At 40.2% G+C, this 19761-nt stretch overlaps 1 protein-coding gene across 1 annotated transcript in view; it reads right to left on the bottom strand.

The window, feature by feature from the left end:
- VTI1B (vesicle transport through interaction with t-SNAREs 1B) overlaps window positions 1-19189 on the bottom strand; it is a 29779-nt gene extending 10590 nt beyond the window's left edge. Inside the window, exon 1 of the mRNA XM_059373460.1 lies at window positions 18741-19189. Within this exon, the coding sequence (XP_059229443.1) occupies window positions 18741-18855 (115 nt within the window). The 5' untranslated portion in view covers window positions 18856-19189. The remainder of the gene's footprint in view (window positions 1-18740) is intronic.
- Between the last annotated feature and the right edge of the window lie 572 nt (window positions 19190-19761).

A 19761-nucleotide genomic window follows, 5' to 3' on the forward strand; every position in this document is an offset into this window, starting at 1 on the left:
GATCTCTCCTCTCTGTCAAATAAATAAATACAATATTTAAAAACAAAGAAACAAGAAAAAAAATAAAAGAAAAAAACCCAGATGCTTAAATACAGAGAACAAACTGGTCTTTTTCAGAGGTAAGGGAGGAAGGGGAAAATAGGTGAAGGGTATTAGGAGGACACTTATCATGATAAGCACTGAATAATGTACAGAATTGCTGAATCACTATATTGTACACCTGAAACTAATAAAACACTGTATGTCGACTATACTGGAATTTTTTTAAAAGTACATAGAGACCAACACAATGGTCCAAAATTGTTGGGATGCAGCAAAAACTGTTCTAAGAGGGGAGTTTAAAGCAATACAGGCCTACCTCAAGAAATAAGAACACTCTCAAAGAAATAACCTAACGTTACACCTAAAGGACCAAGGGAAAGAACAAAGTCCAAAGCCAGTAGAAGAAAGGATATAATAAAGATTAGCACAGAAATAAATGGAACAGAGATAAAAACAAACCAAACAAAACCTCAAAAACAATGGCGTGCCTTACACCTAAAGGAGCTAGAAAAAGAACAAGAAATAAAACCTAAAACCAGCAGAAGGAAAGAAATAATAAAGATTAGAGCATAAATAAATGACAGAAACAAAAACCAACAGAAGAGATCAATGAAACCAGGAGCTGGTTCTTTGGGGGTAAATAAAACTCAATAAAACTGATAAACCTCTACCCAGACTTAAGAAAAAAATAGAAAGGACTCAAAATCATAAATGAGAAAGAAGAAATAACCAACACCAAGATATACAATTATAAGATTATGAAAAACTATATGCCAAAAAACTGGAAAGCCTAGAAGAAATGGATAAATTCCTAGAAACATATAGATCACTAAAACTGAAACAGGAATAAATAAAAACTGAACAGACTGATTACCAGCATATATATTGAATCAGTAATCAACAAACTCCCAACAAACAAAAGTCCAGGACCTGAGAGCTCCACAGGCAAATTCTATCTAACATGTACAGAGTAGCTACTGCCTATTCTTCTCAAACTATTCCAAAAAAATAGAAAAGGAAGGAAAACTTCTAAATCCATTCTAATCCAGCATAACCCTGATATTAAAAGGTAAGACACAACAACAATAAAAACTACAGGCCAATTTCCCTGATGAACATAGATGTAAAAATCCTCACCAAAATATTAGCAATCCATATCCAACAATACCTTAAAAAAGTCACTCACCACAATCAAGTGGGCTTTATTCCAGGGATTCAACAATGGTTCAGTATTTGCAAATGAATCAATGTGATGTATCACATCAATTAACAGAAAGAATAAAAAACCATTATTATCACCTTAGTAGATGAAGGAAAAGTATCTGACAAAGTACAACATCTGTTCATGATAAACTCTCAACAAAGTTGGTTTAAAGAGAGCATATCTCACCATAATAAAGGCCATATATGAAAAATCCACAACATCATACTCAATGGGGAAAAACAGAGCTTTTCCTTTAAGAAGGGGAAACAAGACAAAGATATACAAAGATATCTTGGGGCACCAGGGTGGCTCAGTGGGTTAAAGCCTTTGACTTTGGCTCAGGTCATGATCCCAGAGTCCTGGGATCAAGCTCGGTGTCTGGCTCTCTGCTTGCCAGAGAGCCTGCTTCCCTTCCTCTCTCTCTGCCTGCCTCTCTACCTACTTGTGATCTCTGTCTGTCAAAAAAATAAATAAAATCTTAAAAAAAAAAAAATGCCCCCCCCTTAGCACTTTTATTCAACAAAGTACCATAAGTGTTAGTTGCAGGAATCAGACAAAATGAAATAAAAGGCACACAAACTGGTAGGGAAGAAGTAAAACATTCCCTATTTGCAGATGACATGATTATATATACAGAAAACTCTAAAGACTCCAGCAAAAAACTACCAGAATGAATGAATTCAATGAAGTCATAAAAAACAAAATTAATGTACAAAAGTCTGTTGCATTTCTGTACATTAATAATGAAGTAGCGGAAAGAGAAATTAAGAAAACAATCCCATTTACAATCATACCAAAAATAATAAAATACCTAGAAATAAACTTAACCAACAATGTGAAGGATCTGTATTCTGACAACTATAAAACACTGATAAAAGAAACTGAATCAGAAAGATATTCCATGCTAATGGACTGGAAGAACAAATATTGTTAAAATGTCCACACTACTTAAAGCAATTGACAGATTTAAAGCAATCCCTATCAAAATACCAACAGCTTTTTTTTGTTTTCCCAAAGATTTAATTTATTTATTTCAGAGAGAGAATGAAAGAGGGCATGAGAGGGGAGAAGGTCAGAGGGAGAAGCAGACTCCCCATTGAGCTGGGAGCCCGATGTGGGATTCGATCCGGGGACTAAGGCATCATCATGACCCAAGCCAAAGGCAGTCACTTAACCAACTGATCCACCCAGGCACCCTACCAACAGCATTTGGTATCATAACATCATAAAAACTAAAACAAATAATACTAAAATCTACATAGAATCACAAAAGACCCTGAATAGCCAAAGTAATCTTAAGAAAGAACAACAAAGCTGGAGGTACCATAATCCCAGATTTCAACATACACTATAAAGCTGTAGTGATCAAACAGTGTGGTACTGGCAAAGAAATGAACATACAGATCAGTGGAACAGAAGAGAGAGCCCAGAAGTAAACCCATGCTCACATGACCAATTAATTTACAATAAAGGAGCAAGAATATATAACAGGAAAATGTCTCTTCAATAGATGGTGCTGGGAAAACTAGACAGCTCTATGCAAAACAATGAAAATGGACCCCTTTCTTACACTATACACATATATAATGGATAAAGACCTAAATGAGACCTGAAACCATGAAACTCCTAGAAGAAAACATAAGCAATAATTTCTTTTACAACAGCCACAGAAACATTTTTTCTAGATATGTTTTTCCTCAGGCAAGGGAAACAAAAGCAAAATGAAATTATTGGGACTACACCAAAAGAAAACGCTTTTACACAGCAAAATAAACCATCAACAAAACAAAAAGGCAATCTACTGAATTTGCAAATGATATATCCAATAGGGGTAAATATCCAAACTATATAAAGAACTTAGAAAACTCAACACCAAAAAACCCCCCCAAATAATCCAATTAAAAAATGGGCAAAAGGGACGCCTGGGCGGCTTGGTTGGTTGGGCCGCTGCCTTCAGCTCAGGTCATGATCCCAGTGTCCCGGGATCGAGTCCCACATCGGGCTCCTTGCTCAGCGAAGAGCCTGCTTCTCTCTCTGTCTCTGCTTGCCACTCTGTCTGCCTATGCTCGTTCTCGCACTCTCTCTCTCTGACAAATAAATAAAATCTTAAAAAATGGGCAAAGGATCTGAATAAACATTTTTCCAAAGAAGACCTACAGATGGCCAACAGACATATGAAAAAATACTCAACATCACTAATCATTAGGGAAATGCACATCAAAACCACAATGAGATATCACCTTACACCTGTAAGAATGGCCAAAAAAAACCACAAGGGAAGCCTGGGTGGCTCAGTCAGTTAAGCGGCTGCCTTTGGGTTCAGGTCACAATCCTAGGACCCTGGGATGGAGCCCCACATTAGGCTCCTTGCTGAACAGGGAGCCTGCTTCTCCCCTGCCTGCCATTCTCCGTGATCGTGCTTGCTCTCTGTCTCTCTCTCTCAGTCTGTCAAATAAATAAATAAATAAATAAATAAAATAAAACAAAATGAAAAACACAAGAAACAATAAGTGTTGGCAAGGATGTGAAGAAATAGGAACCCTCATGCACTATTCATGGGAATGCAAACTGATGCAGCCCCTGTGGAAAACAGTACGGAGTTTTCTCAAAAATTAAAAATAGAATCACCATATGATCCAGTAACTCCACTACTGGGTAACTACCCCAAGAAAACAAAAACACTAATTTGAAAAGACATATGCACCCCTATGTTTAATATTATTTACAATAACCAAGATATGGAAGCAACCCAAGTGTCCACCTATAGATAAATGGATTAAGATGTGGGGTGTGTGGAGGGGCGCCTGGGTGGCTCAGTGGGTTAAGCCGCTGCCTTTGGCTCAGGTCACGATCTCATGGTCCTGGGATCGAGTCCCGCATCGGGCTCTCTGCCTGCCTCTCTGCCTACTTGTGATCTCTCTGTGTCAAATAAATAAAATCTTTCAAAAAAAAAGAAAAAAGATGTGGGGTGTGTGTGTATGTGTATATGAATATGCAAATGGAATATGATTCACCCATAAAAAAGCAAAAGAATGAGATCTTACCATTTGCGACAACATGGGTAGATTTAGAGGGCATAATGTTAAGTGAAGTAAGTCAAAATGAAAGACAAATACTGTATGATTTTTTTTTTAAAGATTTTATTTGAAAGAGAGAGCAGGAGTGTGTGCATGCATGAGCAGAAGGAAGGGGCAGAGGGAAAAGGAGAAGTAGACTCCCTGTTAAGCAGGGAGCCCAACTTGGGGTTCAGTTCCAGTACCAGGCAATCATGACCTGAGCCAAAGGCAAACGCTTAACTGACTGAGCTACCTACGCACCCTGACAAATACCATATGATTTCACTCATATTTTGGAATTCAAGAAACAAATGAACAAAATAAAAAAGACAAAGAATAAACCAGATTCTTAAACACAGAGAACAAACTGATGGTTACTAAAGTGGAAGCAGATGGGGGATGGGTGAAATAGATAAAGGGAATTAAGTACACTTCTCTTGATGAGCACTGAATAATATATAGAATTACTGAATCATTATATTGTATACCTGAAACTAATACAACACTATATGTTAATTATACATCAAAAAAAGCCAAAATAAAAATAAATTTTAAGAATCTGGGGTGGTTTGGTGACTCAGACAGTTAAGCATCTGCCTTTGGCACAGGTCATGATCCCAGGGTCCTGGGATCTGGCTCCCTAAGCCTGTTTCTCCCTCTTCCTCTACAGCTACTGCTACTGCTGCTGCACTTTCACTCTCTGTCAAATAAAATTGAAATCTTTCTAAAAAAATTTTAAGTAAATAGCAATATTTGGAGAATTGAAATTTACATAAACACTCAAATACTTCAAACTAAAAAAAAGATTTTCCATTTAAAGCAGTAATGTGGGGGCACCTGGGTGGCTCAGTGGGTTAAGCCTCTGCCTTCGGCTCAGGTCATGATCCCAGGGTCCTGGGATGGAGCCCCGCATCAGGCTCTCTGCTCAGCAGGGAGCCTGCTTTCCCCCTCTCTCTGCCTGCCTCTCTGCCTACTTGTGATCTCTGTCAAATAAATAAATAAAATCTTAAAAAAAAAAATAAAGCAGTAATGTCAAATATCCTTTTAAAATAACTACATATTAAGTAAATTTATTTTAGAACTTGATATAAAGAAAACAATTAAGTGACAGTAAAAATGGTACTTGGACATGGCAAAAATGATGAAGGGAGTACTGGCATGGTATCACCCGGTAATAAACATCTGTGTAAGAGAGAACCACTGGTGTGAAAACAGAGTTAGATTTTGGACCTTTCCTTGGGGTTGACTCGACATGTAAGCCTGGATAATAATTCTTTGTCTCCTTGGGACCTATATAAAGAACTTAGAAAACTCAACACCAAAAAACCCCCAAATAATCCAATTAAAAAATGGGCAAAGGATCTGAATAAACATTTTTCCAAAGAAGACCTACAGACGGCCGGGTGCCTGGGTGGCTCAGTGGGTTAAGCCGCTGCCTTCGGCTCGGGTCATGATCCCGGGGTCCTGGGATCGAGTCCCGCATCGGGCTCTCTGCTCAGCAGGGAGCCTGCTTCCCTCTCTCTCTCTCTGCCTGCCTCTCTGTCTACGTGTAATCTCTGTCTGTCAAATAAACAAATAAAATCTAAAAAAAAAAAAAAAAAAAAGACCTACAGACGGCCAACATACGAAAAAATACTCAACATCACTAATCATTAGGGAAATGCACATCAAAACCACAATGAGGCCTGACCTCCTTTATTAGGTATAAAACAGGAGGCAGGTCATCCCTTCATATGTAACAAGCAAAGATTAGCCCTACTTATGAGCAGTTTAATTTCTAAAAATGTGTGCATCCGAATGAATATTCTTCCTGAAAATCCACATATAAGCAACCTACTTACTACCAAAAAGTTATCACTACTTACATTGTTTTTCTGAGTTCATTTGAGTTTGGAATTATCTTTACAATCTGGGGATACAGTCTTTTTTTTATTTTGGTAAAATTTATATAACATAAAATCTACCATTTTGACCATTTTTAAGTATACAACAAAGTGGCAAGAAATACATTCACACTGTTATGCAACCATCAACACTACCCCATCTCCAGAACCTTTTCACCACCCAAACTGAAACTTCATACCCAATGAACACTAATTCTCCATTTCCTATTCCCCCAAACTCTGGTAACCACCATTTTACTCTCTATATCTATGAATCTGATGAGTCTAGGTATCATAAAATCGTAAAATATTTGTCCTTTTGTGTCTGGCTTATTTTACTTAGCATAGCACCCTCAAGGTTCATCCATGCTGCATCATGTGTATGCGGACATGGTCTTTCAAAGCTATGTTACTTTTTATTCATTGTGACTCCTAAATACAAGCCAGCACTTCAACTGAAAAAAGAGCAATTTTATTCAATGCCAAAGAAAACAGCTGAGTTGGGCTTACGGAGGGATGGCATGTGGGTATTCAACATGCTGTCCTCAGATTTCCTTGGCTAATTTCTTTATCCTAGTTGTCATCATAAGCATTTGAACGCAATCCCATGTAAGATATAATATCACTGTAATGCTTTATATGGATTTACATTCTGTTAATCACAACAACATCTATCACATGTCAACTGTCAGCTGCTTTTTAAGTGATCATGAACCACTCTAGACATGGACATTCTATATTCACAAGTGGAGATCAAACTCCTCTAGAAGAGAGAAATAAATCTACTTTTTCTTTTATAAATCCCATAGCTTCCAGAACTGTTAACCTGGCAGAGGGTTCCCTAGATGTTGCTACTGCCTGCAAGAGCAAATGACAATGCACCCTTTCCTATGCCTCCTCCATTGTTATGCGACATACCCTTAATAGACGTAAGACATTGCAAGTGAACTATTTCTTACTCTACACTGCTCACAAAACGGAGGGTTTGTTGTTGTTGTTTTAAATAGGAGAAAGTTCAGCCATGGCAAATGGTCTGCATCTTGACCATCCATGATGTAACTGATATAAACACAAAAGCAGCTGTCACTATCCCTGAGTGGTGTTCTCAGACACCAGCAGTGAAATAATATCTGCAATCAAGAATGGCTACTTCAATGGAGAGGTATCATATTACTCCGTAATACGCTGTCGCTGAGTGTCACTACGCTTCTAAATAGGCACATCTCCACACTCAACCACTCCTGATCCAAGAAACACTCGACATGTAAGTGCATTCCCTTCCTAGCTTTGATTTTTCTACAACTGTTGGTCATAAAGTTTCCTTCTTTATTCTTCCTTTGCTAAAGACAAGAAAATCTGCATTTTTAAGAGGCTAACTCCAGAATGATTCAAGGAATGTGGTTACATAATTAAGAATAGGGAGCAAAGAACAGCTCACGGAATCTCCATCCTTTCACCTTGATTCTGTTCCTCAGTCTTCTTGGAACTGGGGTACTCCACTCTCTACCTAATTTCAGAAGGCATACCTTATCTTAGGAGTGCTCTACAGCCTGTATATTTTTAAAAGAAATATGCTCCCTTTGAAAACAATTTTAAGAATTTTACCACATTATGAGATCCTTTATGGAATCCTAAGGTTAAAAAAAAGCCTCTGAAATTCTCCCTTCTGATGATGAAGCCAGGGAGGAACTGGCTTCAGAGGCTTCAGCCTTCAGAGGCTGAACTCTACCCAACTGAGAGGTTATCAGTAGGTGCTTCTTTATACGTTAAGTCTCAGAATTGTGAAACCCACGAATGTTAGAGTGGAAATGAATCTCTGAGATCATCTAATCTAACCTTCTCATTTCACAGCTGAGGAAACTAGAGCCTGGAGAAACTGTCTTTCTTAAGGTCACAGGAAGAGCAAATGTGTAGTGATACTCATTCTGGAATGCAAGTCTCCTGACTCCCAATCCAAGGCTTCTGTATATTATAGCACTGAGGGACATTTTTGTGCTCCCAGGGAATAGCCTTCAGAAAACTTGTTCAGACCTTTTTTTACAGAGTTAGAGTTAACACCACAGTTAACTACAAAATTGCAAGACTGCATGCTGAGAGGAATGGGCACCAAAAAAAAGAGTGAGCCATTTCAAACACTATCTCCCAACCCACATGTCTTCCCAGAACAGTCACATGGCAGTGACTCACTCTAAGACTCACTAACTAGCAAACTCAGTGGATGGGGGCATCATGAAAGGGTCAGCTCCGAAACAGCTAGAGAAAGCCTACCTTAATGTTTAACTAAGGTGGCAGCCTCTCTTCCTCATCAGAGGGTTCATTTACTATCTCCCAAGAATGACTAACCTTGACCCATTAGAGCAGTGGTGAAAACTTCAGTTTCACCAGGATCATGTGGTTAATTTGCTTTTGGCGCCCCACTGTGGCATTTCTAGGACCTACATCCTCTATTTGTACACCACAATAGTTTACCTGATCTCATACTATATATAGAAGGTAAAAGCACAGGCATACCCTGGAGATACTAATTAATTATTTAGCTAGATCTTCTGGATAACTTGCTGTGGCTTTTACATCAGCACTTGGAGCTTCACCCTGCACTTTGATGTTATGGAGACGGCTTCTTTCTTTAAACCTCATGAACCAACCCCTACTAGTTTCAGACTTTTCTTCTTCTGCAGCTTCTTTACCTGTCTCAGACTTCACAAAATTGAAGAGTTAGGGCCTTGCTCTGGATTAGGTGGTGGCTGGTCTGATCTTTTTATTCAGACCACCAAAGCTTTCTCCATATCAGCAATAAAGCTGTTTTGCTTGCTCATCATTCGTGTGTTCAATGGAGAAGCACTTTTAATTTTCTTCAAAGCCTTTCCCTTTGTGTTCACAACTTGGCTAATTCTTTGAAGAGATTGAAGTTTTTGGCCTATTTCAGCTTACAATATGCCTTCCTTGATCATTTTGAACTTTAGATTTAAAGTGAGAGATGTGTAACTCTTCCTTTCATTTGAACACTAAGAGGCCAAGGTAGGGTTATTAACTGGCCTAATTTAAGTCTGAAGTGTTGTGAGAATGTGAGACAGACAAAGGGACCAAATGCTGTTGGAATATTGATACTAATCACAAATTTGCTCAACACAGGGTTGCTACAAATCTTCAATTTGTAAAAAAATGCAGTATTTGAGAGGCACCATGAAGTAAAGTACAATAAAGTAAAGGGCAACAAAACAAGACAGGCCTGTATTCGAGCCCTCTAAGTCCTTTTCTTTAGCTGCAGGAAAGAAATGTAACAGTACTGACCTTGTAGGGTTGTCTGAAAGGTTTAAAAGATAACACACATAATAAGCACTTAGTAAATGCTAGGCATATTAAGAGTTTCATAAACAGTAACTACCATTATTTTTAAAAGTAAATCCTTAGATGGGAGAGAATTAAGAGCAAAAACAAAATTCACCAAAGAATATGAAGTATTAGAAAAATTAATTCAGGGGCGGCTGGGTGGCTCACTGGGTTAAAGCCTCTGCCTTTGGCTCGGGTCATGATCCCAGGGTCCCGGGATCTCTGCTCAGTGGGGAGTCTGCTTCCTCCTCTCTCTGCCTGCTTCTCTGCCTACTTGTGATCTCCGTCTGTCAAATAAATAAATAAAATCTTTTAAAAAAAAAAAAGAAAAAAAGAAAAATTAACTCAATGAGTAATTGGTGTTCACCAACCAGTTGCATATGATTATCCATAGTGATTATTTTTGCTGTTTCCCAAAATAATGGGGTCCTGTGGACACATACTAAAATTTGAGTGAATCAAAATGGCAAGCTTTCAATAATTTTACAACACTCATTAATACATTTGGAGCTGCATTCAGGCACTACGAAATCAAAACTAAAACATGATGAGGGGCATTTACTGTATTATCTGGATAATAATTTGTAGCATTCTGAGGTTTTATCTGGAGAGAACTTCAGATGCTACAAAACTAAAACTAGAAATTATGGCTGTGTTTAATATAATATTAAATGGCTTAATAATTAATCACATATATTAACAGACTATCATTGCCATACAAACTTCCTAAAAAGAACATATTTTGTCTATTATTCAGTCCTTTGTTTTAATAGGTGTGGATACCCGGTTTACAAGTAATGACAGGGCTCCTCAGCGGCACAGTCGGCAGGGCACCTGACTCTTGGTTTCAGCTCAGGTCATGATCTTCAGGGTTGTGGGACTGAGGCCTGCCTTGGGCTTTGTGCTCAGCTTGGAGTCTGTCTAAAATACTCCCCCATCATGTGAGTTTTCTCTCTAAAGTAAATAAATAAATCTAAGAAAAATTTAAAAAGTGATTAAAATGTGGAAAAACGTGGCAGAATAAAAATAAGATTACACTCAGTTTCAACACCCAATCATATATTATTAATAGTCTCTCCCCAACAATTCACAGTACTTATACAATCATTCAACAAATATTTATGGAGCACCTCATATGTATAAGGCACTCTTCTAGGTGGTTAGGATACATAATAAACAAAACAGACAAAAGACAGAGCTTGTGATAAGAAAGGGAACACTTACAAACTTTTATGAAGTCAGCATATGGCAATACCAAAAGAAAACAAGGAAACCACAAAAACTATCCCTGATGAACATGGGTACAAAAATCCTCAACAAAATTATCGAACCAAATTCAATGAAACATTAAAGGATCATACATCATGCTCAAGTGAGATTTACTCAAGGGACACAAAGACAGTTCAGTATCCACAAACCAACATGATATACCACATTAACAAAATGAAGGGTAAAAACAGTATGATCAGCTCAAAAGATGCAAAAAAAGCATTTGACAAAATTCAACATCCATTTATTATATAAAATCTCAACAAACTGGATACAAAAGGAACATACTTCAACAAAATAAAGGCCATACGTGACAAGCCCACAGCTAACATTATACTTACTCACTGGTGAATATAAAGCTCAAAGCTTTTCCTCTACTATCAAGAACAAGACAATGATGCCCACTCTCACCATTTATATTTGACATAGTATTGAAGTCCTAGCCAGAGCAAACAGCAAGAAAAAATGAAAGGTATCCAAACTGGAATGGAAGAAGTAAATTCCGTCACTATTTGCAGATGACATATTATACATAGAAAACCCTAAAGAGGGACGCCTGGGTGGTTCAGTTGGTTGGACGACTGCCTTCAACTCAGGTCATGATCCTGGAGTCCCAGGATCGAATCCCGCATCGGGCTCCCAGCTCCACGGGAAGTATGCTTCTCCCTCTGACCTTCTCCTCGCTCATGCTCTCTCTCAAATAAATAAATAAAATCTAAAAAAAAAAAGAAAAAAGAAAAAGAAAACCCTAAAGACTCCACCAAAAAAAGCAGTCAGACTTAATAATCAAATTCAGTACAGCTGCAGGATACAAAATCAATATATAAAAACTGACTGCATTTCTATACACTAATAATAAGCTATCAGAAGGAGAAATTAACAAAACAGTGCATTTACCATTGCAACAAAAGGAGTAAAACACTAGGGAGCCTGAGTGGCTCAGTCAGTTAAGTGTCTTGCCTTGGGCTCTGGTAATAATCCTGGAGTCCCAGGATCAAGCCCTGCATCAGATTCCCTGCTTAGTGGGGAGTCTGCCTCTCCCTCTACCACAGCTCTTGTTCTCTCTCTCTCAAATAAATAAATAAAATCTTAAAAAAAAAAACAAAAGACTAAGTTTAACCAAGGAAGTTAAAGACATGTATATTGAAAACTACAAGACACTGAGGAAAGAAACTGAAGAGACAAAATTAGTGGAAAGATAGTCCATGCCAATGGACTGGAAAAATTAATCCTGCTAAAGGTCTATACTACCCAAAGCAATCTACAGACTTTGCAATCCCTATCAAAATTCCAAAAGCATTTCTCACAGAAATAGCATAATCAATCCAAAAATTTGTATGGAACCACAAAAGACCCCAACTGGAACAAAGCTGGAAGTATCATGCTTCCGGATATTACAAAGCTATAGTCATCAGAACCGTATGGTACTGTAATAAAACAGATGAAAAAAATCAATGAAATAGAATACAGACCAGAAATAAACATACACACACAGTCAATTAACTTACAATAAAGGAGTCAAGAATATACAATGGGAAACTATACTGGGAAAACCCAGTCTTTCCCGCTCCTGTGTCTTTCTCTCTGTACAGAGAAAAACCCTGCGTGTATGCTTCTTATGTTTCTCCTTTACTACTCATATAGAACACTTCACTTCTGGTCACCAAATGTATGGAGGTTTTTCTCCACACCAAACAATTCTCTACAACACCAAGTGAGTGTCCACAGTTGAACTTAATTCGGTCACTATTTGCATGGAGACAGCATTAGATTCCACAGGTTAAGGGTTCAGACTCAGGAGATTACCCCCCAACCCAAACACACACTTTAAATGTCAGGGACAAGTAGCAGATCCCCAGGTTAACCCACAACTTCTGTCCAATTTGGGTACAAATTGGCGGTTCTTATGACACTCTCTTCAGGCTCAATTAATTTGTTAGATATGCTCACCCGCTTCAGGGAGATGGCCACTTACACTTACCAACTTATTAAGGGTTATGATAAAGAATACAGAGGAACAACCAGATAAAGAGATACACAGGGTGAGGTCTGGGAGGGTCCTGAGTGCAGGAGATTCTGTTCCTGTGGAGCTGGGGTGCATCGCCCTCCAGGTCTGGATATGTTCACCCACCTGGAAGCTCCCTGAACCCTATATATGACTGGGATTTTACAGAGGCTTCCTCACATAGGCATGGTCAATTAGTAATTCCAACTTCAGCCCCTCTTCCCTTTCTGGAGGACAAGGCATAGAGCTGAAATCCAAGCTTCTAATCACTGGTTGGTCTTTCTGGTGACCAGTCCCCATCCAGGAGGCCATCCAGAGTCATCTCCTTAGAACAAAAGATGCTCCTAGTGTTCTTATCACTTAGGAAATGACAAGGATTTCAGGAACTCTGTGCAGGAACCAGGGACAGAGACCAATGTATCTATATATTTGTGTTATCTCATAGGAAAAGACAATCTCTTCAATACACAGTTTGGGGAAAATTTTACAGAAAAATACAAAAGAATGGAAATGGACCACTACCTTATACCATATACAAAATTAACTCAAAATGGCCAAAGACTTGAATGCAAGACCTAAAGCCATAAAACAACTAAAAGAAAACATAAGAGTTCCTCAACATGTCTTAGTGATGATTTTTTTGGATTTGACAACCAAAAGGTAACAAAAGCAAAAATAAACAAGTGGGACTACATCAAACTAAAAAGCTTCTGCACAGCAGAGGAAACCACCAACAAAATTAAAAGGCAATTTACCAAATGGGAGAAAAGATTTGCAAATCATGTATCTGATAATGGATTAATATCCAAAATATATAAATAACTCCTACAACTCAAGGGCGGGCAAACAAACAAACAAAACCCCTAAACAATTTAACTAAAAAATGGGTGGAAAATCTGTATAGAATTTTTTCAAAGAAGTCCTAGAGATAGCCAACAGTACAAGAAAAGGTACTCAACATCACAAACATCAGGGAAATGCAAATCAAATTACAATGAGATACTACTACCTCACACTTATCAGAGAATGGCTATTAACAAAAGATAAGAAATAGGGGCACCTGGGTTGCTCAGTGGGTTAAAGTCTCTGCTTTCGGCTCGGGTCGTGATCCCGGGGTGGGATCGAGCCCCGCATCGGGGCTCTCTGCTCAGCAGGGAGCCTGCTTCCCTTCCTCTCTCTCTGCCTGCCTCTCTGCCTACTTGTGATCTCTGTCTGTCAAATAAATAAATAAAATCTTTAAAAAAAAAAAAAAAAGATAAGAAATAACAAGTGTTAACAAAGATGTGAAGAAAACAGAGAGCTTGGTTTTTGCTCAGTTGCTTTCAAACTTGACATGAATCAGAAATCCTCTGGACGAATGTTAAAACAGACTGTTAAGGGGCACCTGGGTGACTCAGTTGTTAAGCGTCTGCCTTTGGCTCAGGTCATGATCCCAGGGTCCTGGGATGGAGCTCCGCATTGGGCTCCCCGCTCATCAGGAACCCTACTTCTCCCTCTCCCACTCCCCCTGCTTGTATTCCCTCTTTCACTATCTTCTCCCTCTCTGTCAAATGAATGAATAAAACCTTAAAAAAAAAAAAAAAAAACTGTTCAAACAGTAATAAGGTAAAGCTTGGGTGGGACCCAGTAATTTCCATTTCTAAAGAGTTCCCAAATGATGGCGATGCTGGTGGTTCAGGGATCATGCTTTGAAAAACACTGCTAGTGAAAGGAAGACAAATACTACACTATTAACTTCAGAAATACACAAAGCGTCTAGTATATTAGAAGGTAAGTGCTCTAGGAAAAAAGAGAAAGTAGAGCAACATAATAGCTGCATACAGAGCTGGTATTCTTGGGTTTTATCTAAATATCCAAATTTCCAAGAACAGTAACAATGGCTAATGGCTCTTGTCAGGCAGTATTTTAAGGGCTTTATATATATTAAATAATTTAATCTTCACAAAACCCTTATTAAAAAAAATACTATGATTTACCCCCATTTTGAAGAGACAAAGTAGTTAGCTTGAAGTAAGCTGTCCAAGGTCACACAGCTACTAAGAGATGGATCCAGGATGTGAACCCAGCAGTCTGTTTCTAGAATCCTTGCTATTAAATATTATAGTATACTGCCTCTCAATTCACATAGTATCTTCTTCCTAAATGTTATTTTTAATGTCAAGAGAACTACTTTGAAGGCTTTGAAGGGCTAGACTGGATATACATTATGCTCTCTATTCTATAAGCACCCTGATGCTTTCATCTACAACCCAAATAAGCATGTTTCTTTTATATATTTTTTTTAAGATTTTATTTAGTTATTTGACAAAGAGAGAGATCACAAGCAGGCAGAGAGGCGGGCAGAGAGAGAGAGAGGAAAGCAGGCTCCCTGCTGAGCAGAGCTCGATGTGGCAGAGCTCGATCCCAGGACCTGAGATCATGACCTGAGCCAAAGGCAGAGGCTTTAACCCACTGAGCCACCCAGGTGCTCCCTCTTTTATATTTCTTATTTAAGTTTATCATTCAGTCCAATGACCAAGTGAGAAAATGCAGATACCCTTGAATCTTTCCCTCTCACTCCCCATGTCCAATCAGTCTGGTTAATTTCTGCCTCAGAAATTGGATTTAGGACACTCTAGATTCCTATGTTACTCAGACAATTGCCACAAAGGCTCCTAACATGGTCCACTGTATCCAGGGTCTTATGCTTCTCCTTCATTCTCTGTTCAGCCATCAGCATTCCCCTTCTAAAATAAAATCTGACCATATTAGTTAGCTGCTTAAAATTCTTTACTGATTCTTTATATCAAGCCCAAATGTCTTTTTTTTTTTTTCCCATATAGGTAATTTGTTTATCCAGACCAGTGATCATAATTATATACAGAAAGATACTTGGGTTAATTATTTGCTTTTGACTTATAGTAAATATTCAGTAAATATCGGATGAATGAAAGTTAAACAAATATTTGCTTTAAGTTTTCTCTTCTGCACTTAAATTTCATAGGAGCAAAGACTGTCTGTGTCTTTGACTACTGTATTTCTGCACCTAGCTCAGAAAAGGCTGTATAATATGTGCTCAATAAATATTTGACAAATAAAACGTTTTGCTGAGTACTTTTTTTTTAAAGATTTTTATTTATTATTCATTTGACAGAGATCACAAGTAGGCAGAGAGGCAGGCAGAGAGAGAGGAAGGGAAGTAGGCTCCCTGCTGAGCAAAGAGCCAGATGCAGGGCTCTATCCCAGGATCCTGGGATCATGACCTGAGCTGCAGGCAGAGGCTTTAACCCACTGAGCCACCCAGGCGCCCCTCCTGAGTACTTTTTCCATGTCAAGTACTTTGTGAGAAGTCCAAATGTCTTTTTTTTTTTTTTTAAGATTTTTATTTATTTGACAGAGAGGGAGAAACAGAGAGAGGGAATACAAGCAGGGGGGAGCTGGAGAGGGAGAAACAGACTTCCCACGGAGCAGGGAGCCCGATGTGGGCCTCAATGCCAGGACCCTGGGATCATGACCTGAGCTGAAGGCAGCTGCTTAACGACTGAGCCACCCAGGTGCCTGAAACCCAAATGTCTTAATGAGATATACAGGTCCCTTCACAATCTGGCTGTGTCTCACTCTGCTCATCTACTATTATTCTCCCACACATACCCTAAGCTCTGTCTGGCTGTGAGTATTCAACTTTCTATTCTGTTGTTGCTTTTTCCCATTTCCCTCTGTCTGGCAAACTCCCATTCAACCCCTTATACTCAGTTCTCCTTTCTGCAAAGCTTCCCTCTCCCAACACTCAAGTAAGCCTTTTCTTTATGGTCTCAAAATCATCTTAGGACCAATCACAAACTCTTTTGTAAATCTGGTCCCATTTAAGGCAAGAACTCTTGAAACTTCGTAGGGCCCAGGACAGTGACCAATACATAATAATTTTTAAGTATTTACTTAGAACCAGATCGAGTTCATTTATAGAACATGAGCAAACACAACAGCTGTATTATGTATATTATTCAGAACCTAATAATTCATGATGGAAATTAAAGCTCTGAAAAGCCTATGAAGTAATCTCAGAACTAGAAAAAAGGATTCAGAGATGAGGCACTGTGTGTTTGCTCAGCTAAGTTCAATTTATTCAACAAACATTTACTTAACAGTGTGAACAAAGTAGTGAGCAGAGATTGAAAGCTGTTGAAATTCTTTTTTTAACCTATGGATATGTGTACATTGTATTTATTTACCCATTAAACAACCAAGTCTATTTCCTGAAACTTCTATTAAGAGTATTGTGTTCTTGGGTAGACATTCATACCTTTTTTTTTTTTAAGATTTTATTTATTTATTTGACAGACAAGGATCACAAGTAGGCAGAGAGGCAGGCAGAGAGAGAGGAGGAAGCAGGCTCCCCGTGGGCTCAATCCCAGGACCCTGAGATCATGACCTGAGCTGAAGGCAGAGGCTTAACCCACTGAGCCACCCAGGCGCCCCACATTCATACCTTTTTAATTGTCCCTTTGTAGTAATGAGAAGGTTAGGTAGATGATGAGGTGAACATAACTCAGTTTTCTGTTAAGGGTTAATAAACCCTTCCAGAAATGAACACTGCAAAATTTAATTCAGCACTGAGCTGAAAAAATGTCTATTTTTCAACCATGTAAATCAGATCCCATCACTCTCTTGCTCAATACCCTGTAAGTGCATCCATCACATTTAGAAAAAAGTGTGAATCTTTCACTTGGGTCTATAAGGCCACAGAAGATCTGGCCCTGCCTACCTCTATTTAGCCTCATCCATAACCACTGTCTCCTTTGCCCATTTCACACTGGCCTCCTTGCTCCTTCTAGAACCCACCAAGTTTATTTCTGCTTAAGGACCTTTGCAATGCTATTCTGTCCTCCTCACACTCACTTCTCCCAAATTTTCACATACTCTCTTCATTCAAGTCCTTGCTCAAATGCCACCTTCTCAAAGCCTTTCACAGCCGCCCTATTTAATATTAGAGTCCTCCCTTCCTTCCTTTGACCTGCATTACTTTCCTCTTAATATTTATATATCATCATCAACCCACTAGAACAAGAATTTGTAAGTCTCCTCACTGCAATAATTTGCAATATTACCAGCATTTACCAGAGTGCCTGGAACACAGCAGTCTCTTTCAATAAATAACATTTATTGAGATAAATTGAAACATCTAACATTCTCTGGCATTCTCACTAGAGTCATTCAATTCACCTGACCTCAGGAAACTCGCAGAGCAAACACTCTCAATCCCTGAACCTTAAGTAAAAACAAAACCAAGTCTTATCAGCCTTGACATCAAGATCTATTTGTTCTGAGTGGCAATGAACCTGGTGGGTCTTCCTAGGGATTTAATTGGAAAACTAACTCCAGCAGGCAAAGTCTGCATCCAGCTGAATTTTGCAATCAAGGAATAGGAAACATTTTAAGCATAAAAGTACCTAAGAGGACCACCCCTAAACCCACAATACTGACTTTAAAGACCCCCCTACCCCAACCTGATACTTTACCAACCCCAACGTTATTTTTCCTTTTGATGCTTAGCCCTTTTGATGCTATGGATCCTTTGCCAGTCGGGTGAGAACTACAGACTTCTCTTGAGAACGCTTTTAAATGCACAAAATAAAAGGTACAGGCAGTAGTGAAAGAAACCATTCTCCTATGCTCTTCTTGCCAGGGTGAACATGAGACAAGAAAATTTTGAAGGCACAGCAGGATCAAGAGGAAGAATCCCTAGGAGACAACACTCCGAGGTTCACCACCCCCCGAGCACCCTCAAGTGGTAGCAGGGAAATACTGAGCGCCGAGACCCAGCCAACCCTAGGGGGCGTGTCTGAGAACATGCATCCGATGGGAAAAGAGACCCGGTTCAGGAGAAGGGTGTGTGTGTGGGGGGGGGGACACCTCTTATTCCCTAGATCCGCGCGGGGCCGAGTTCCCCACGGCTCGTCCCGCCCTCGCCTCACCTGTCCCGGCCATCCCCAGGAGCCGCTCCGGCACCCCTCGCAGGTCTTCATGGAGGCCGCGGAAGATCTCGTGAAGTTTCTCGAAATGCTCTGAGGAGGCGGCGGAGGTGGCCATGGCGCAGGCCGCGCTCCAGCACTGGCCACCGAGATTTGGGGCACTGGGCCCGCTCCTATCTGGGCGGTCAGCCGCCCAACCCCGCAGACATCACGGCGACCGCCTCCACCACTGCCGAGGACGAGACGCTTCCGGGGCCGGGGCGGGGTCCTCCCGAGCCGGAATGCCCACCCTCCCTACATTCCGTCACTGAGGGAGCGCCGGGCGCGAAAGCCTGACGGAAAGTCGAGTTGGCTGCCCGCCCGGACAATTCCTGAGAGGGTGGCAGCGGGCCGGGCTAGAGGCAGTCCTGAAACCCCGGAAATACCCTGTCCTGGAATGGAGAGAGCGCCACAGCAGAAGGGACTATGAGGACCCGCGGGACGGGCAGCGCGCCGACCTGTCCCGACGGCTCCGCCTTCGGGTGCTGGTGGGGGAACGCTGCAGTGCATGCTGGGAGCTGTAGTTCAGCGCGAAAGACGGCCGGAGTCCGTGGTCACGCGTTGGTGGGGGCGGTGGTTCTGTCGGCGCCACAGCCGCAGTGGGTTGTACTGACCAGACTATATAGTCTGGTATCGGTAAGCGACTGAAGTTATCTTCACTGTCATCTCATTGTTTGGCCGCTCTGACTTCCTCAGTTCGCGTCCTGACTAAACGGTAGCTTTCAGCCCTGGAAAGCTAGCCGGGCCAGGTTCCAGCTTGCCCTCGAGCGGTAAAGCACTTTCACTGGGCAAGTCAACTGACCAGGGTCATGTGCTTTCAGAAATGGTCTCCAGGGTGATTCCCAAAACACACACTCAGCCTCTCGCGTCTGGGCTCGCCTAGTGCATTCCTTCACTCAGCAGGTCTTTGTCAATGTTACTCGTAGTCATCACACCAGGTTTGGGCCTACGTTGTTGAATAAAAGAACCCCTCCGCGCGCGGTTA

The sequence above is a fragment of the Mustela nigripes genome, chromosome 13 (assembly GCF_022355385.1).
Source record: "Mustela nigripes isolate SB6536 chromosome 13, MUSNIG.SB6536, whole genome shotgun sequence".
In the NCBI taxonomy this organism is placed as follows: Eukaryota; Metazoa; Chordata; class Mammalia; order Carnivora; family Mustelidae; genus Mustela; species Mustela nigripes.